Raw genomic sequence first — 4,068 nt, 5'->3', positions numbered from 1 at the left:
AAAGTGATAGAACCTGGAGAGCTTGAGGAGCATTAAAAGTCCAGAATTATGGAGCAACGCCCTTTGGATTTCGCTCCTCAATACCAAAAAACTCCGAAAAAAATAGCAAATGGTTCAATAGCAATCAAGCATATTATAGTGATTGCATTAATAATCACAGTTATTTCCTTCCTTATCTCCATTTGCCAAACCTAAAACACCTTAATACAGAGTGAGGAGCTTAAAAAGGATAAAAAATAAGCATTGATAATATTCTCCGTTTATTTTCCACATATAGCATCAAATCACCCCCTATCCCTTCACATCTAATCCCATTTTCTCTGATTGCTGAATGATGCCTTTAGTCTAGTTACCGTTCATCTCTATAATTTTTAATCCCCAAAATAAATATTATTGATGCTGGGAGTTCAAACCAACCCCTTCCACAAGGCAAATCCCTTCCGTTTGGTCCAATACTAGAAGTTCTAGCATCCGCACCTCGCAGGCCAAAAGCACCACGACCACCATCTGTTGCTCTACAAGTAGCACCTGCGTTCGCAACCGACCAAGCACCTCTAAAACAACTGGACCTTCAACGAAAACAATCTGGATAAAAAGTACGACTTTAGCAGGAAACCCGAACTCACCAATAGTCGCGTTTCCGATTTCGAACTCAAAATGAAGATGAGTAACATCGGTGTCACCAGCAAACAGCCACAGAAGGTTGTATATGCGCAGGAGGGAAGATTGGAAAACCCCTTCTACCGCAAAAATTTACTAGTGAATAAAGAGGAAGTTATGAACCAGGTAGAACTTGACGTCTCACTCTATCGCAACAAAACAAGAAGCTCATACGAACCCGCACCAGTCACCGTCACTAACATACAACAATCTAACTACGTCGAAAGTCCTGTTGTGAGTCGGCCTAGGGCGAGCATTAGCGTCTATGAAAGCAAGGCCTATGCTGATAACACTGGAAACTAGTCTTCCCCCAGTGCAATTACAGCTTGGGGTATTCGAAGACTCCTGAGATGACGCACCGGCCCAGCAGCAGGAGCAGGGCGGCTGAATAGCCATAGAAAGAGGAGAAGGTGGGGAAGAGAGTGTAGGAGTAGAACAGAGACCAGCCGGCCACCATCATGTTCAAGGGGAAGAAGTTCTACCTAAACGGCTGATAGGTCCTCTTTATACTGATGATAGGAAGTTATTAGATCAGGTGAGCTTGTACTCCTGCGCGCGGTGGATCATTTCACCGAGGACGTACCTGTTGTTGAGGTCCATCTTGTAGTCGATGGGATTGTAGATGGGGTTGTAGTTGTTGCTTTCGAGCTTGACGTAGCCTCTATTCTTGAACTGGTTGAGTTCGTTGGCTTTCAGGCTTTGCCTCTCGAGCATTTGCTCCTCGAGCGCGCGTTTCAGTTGTTCCCTCTTTCGCGTTTGACTTTAAATTACTCGAGCATTTGCACCTTGATAAGGTTGCGGTTTTGCTACAGATCGTATTTCTATCTCTCACGCTAGCGCTACTGTTTCTACTGGGACATGCTGAGGTACTGCAGGTAGCCGTTTGCTGCATTATCTCTGAACTTATAGGCGTTATCGTAAAACTGAGTCAGACCAATGCTACTTCTTTAAAGGAGGACTGCTTGTTTTTGATGCTATCCTGACGGTGCAATTTGCTTCTCTCGAACTCCTTCTACTGGACCCTGCTGATCTCCCTCAGCGATTGCTTCCGTCTGATTTATTACTGAAGTTGGCGCTTGTAGTCCTCCCTGCGATGCGTTGCTGCTCAGCCAGGAGTCTCTCGCTCCTCTCCATGCTGCTCAGCATGTCCTTCTCCTCCATCAGCTTCCTCCTGTCTGATTCTCGCTTCTCCAGAGAGCGGGGCTGTGTTCCTAGTTCTGGGTCGTAGTAGGGTCGATATTTGGAGTCTGTGAGGATGCGGTGGCTACTACTTAGGTCCCTACGGATCTGCTACCTTCAGACTGCTGGCGGAGTCTAGTTCCGACGGTTCTCGGTTGGTCGACAAGGCTGTTCTTTCCGACTTTTTATTCATTTCGTGTTCGTAGGCTTCTCTGCGTGGGGGAGAAAGTACTTGAGGACCTTCTGTTTGAGATTCTTGAGGATTTGGCTATCGAGGATGCTTTCGGGGTTGGCTGGCAAATTGATGCTCATGGCTAGGAGAAAGGCGGTGGGTGATAATAAAAATAATAGACTCAATCTTGTGAAATTCCCAAAGATGACGCATCGGGTGGGATTCTACTGTGGTTGGTTGTTTCGGTTTGATGGGCATGCACACATATAAATCATTGTTCGCTGTAGAAGGGGATGAATTCTATGGGCGTTTCATTCTCGAGTGCGGTGATGGTGATGATCCACCTCCTGCACCTCTCCAGGGCTGCTTCCTCAGCGCTCCCCACCCAGAAATCGATTTCCGCTAATTCCTTTCTCACCTTCACCCTCACTCCGCTGATCTCGGCCAAGGTTTCCGCCTTCGCTGAGATTAGGGCCAGCAGGACGTCCTCCCACAATCTGTTGACCTTGCTCTTCTCGAACCGAAGCACGAAGGAGCCGCCATTGACGTTGTGCTCATCCTCCCATTCGGGTTTTATTCCCTCTTTGAAGAGGTAGATGCAGGCTCCCACCGGCAGCTCGGTGGGTCTCTTGAAGTGTTGATAGTATGCCCAGAACTCCTCGACGGTGGCAACCGCAGCCACCGGTTTCAAACTGTCCTCGAAGGTGTCCTCGCCCTTCACGAAATGCTGGTACCAGAACTGCAGCTTGCCCACTAGGGGGAGGCTTGAATCTTTGCCCTCCATTATACACCAAGTAAAAATAATGCAGATTAAATGGGCGATTAATAATTATTCCCATGCAGAAACAACCCCCAGTACCCGCCAGGCCCTCCTTCCTCGAGAAGTTCGAAGGCAGGAACCAGAAAGTCAACCGGGACGGCCTCCTCCAGCTTCTCAACGCCAAACGAAGCACAATCTGCCAGCCTAGCAGTGACCCGCCAGCTGCCCCCAGGACCAAAAAATAGGACCAGTTAACAATGGCGAAGGCGGATCAAGTCCCCACCAAGCCCGCCAAATCGCCGTCGCCTCGGAAACAGTCCCCTGCGGTCCAAAAAAGGATATTTCTGAGTCAGGAACTGCGGGAAAACAACGCCACCAGGAGTGAAAGGATCCTGCAAAGAGCTAGGTTACCCCTTAGGCAAAATGAGGCTGAGGAGGGCAACCACTTCAAACTGCCAATCATTGCTCGTTCCCAGAGCCAGAGCAGTAACATCATCGCTAAGCACGTTTTCACGCCTAACGTTCAGATGATCGAAAGCGACCGTCCGTACAGGCGTCCGAAGGAGGGTTCTTTTTACTCGAAGCACAGCGACAGGGCGTCCAAGCAAATGGAGCTGGATCAGTACGTGCTCCGCCACCTAGAGTTCCTCGATAAATTCTAAAAACAATTTGTCAATCGACACCAAATGCCCCTCCAATCGACCAAACACTGACCCCTCATCTTATACCCTATTTTTCGGCCACAATGCGACTGCGAGATTTGAATTTGATGCAAATGAGATGTCCATGAGGTCAACTGTAGTCCTCATCGTACTCCTTCTTTTTCTCAGGTTTTTACTCCTCTCCCTCGTTCAATTTTTCCTCGTGTTTTTTCTGTTTCTGTCTCATGATTTCAGCGTGGCTGCATATATGGAGAGGTACGTTTCCTTATTTTTGAAAAAGTCAGATTTCTCCTCGCGCTTGTTGGAGCCATTTTTGTCGGCATTCCGCTTGCGTGCGCGTTCCCTGTCGATCTCACGCTGGTTGCCCCGCGTCATCTGTCACGTTACAACTAATAAAATATTACGTGTGAACCCTACCATTCAAATTTAGAGCTATTTATCGAAATGAGAATTGGAATCGTTTTGAAATATGAGGAAAAAGGCGAGGAGAAAGGGAATTGGGATGGTGGGCGGGATGGAATGGGTTATATGGTTATGGAAAATATTTAGTTCCATTTGAGTAACCATTCACTTACTATTTTCTAACCAAACATCGGGGTTGGGGTTGGGGTTGGGGTTGGGGTTGGGTTGGGGTT

General features: G+C 47.7%; 1 protein-coding gene across 1 annotated transcript; it reads right to left on the bottom strand.

Annotated features, from left to right (window-relative positions):
* Positions 1 to 2,282: 2,282 nt before the first annotated feature.
* On the bottom strand, positions 2,283 to 2,795 carry LOC116268136 (uncharacterized). Its single transcript, XM_031649932.1, has one exon. It carries the CDS (start codon positions 2,793 to 2,795, stop codon positions 2,283 to 2,285), a length of 513 nt encoding a protein of 170 aa, XP_031505792.1.
* Between the last annotated feature and the right edge of the window lie 1,273 nt (positions 2,796 to 4,068).

This window comes from Nymphaea colorata, unplaced genomic scaffold (assembly GCF_008831285.2).
Source record: "Nymphaea colorata isolate Beijing-Zhang1983 unplaced genomic scaffold, ASM883128v2 scaffold0131, whole genome shotgun sequence".
Classification (NCBI taxonomy): Eukaryota; Viridiplantae; Streptophyta; class Magnoliopsida; order Nymphaeales; family Nymphaeaceae; genus Nymphaea; species Nymphaea colorata.
This window is presented reverse-complemented; position numbering and strand designations above follow the sequence as displayed.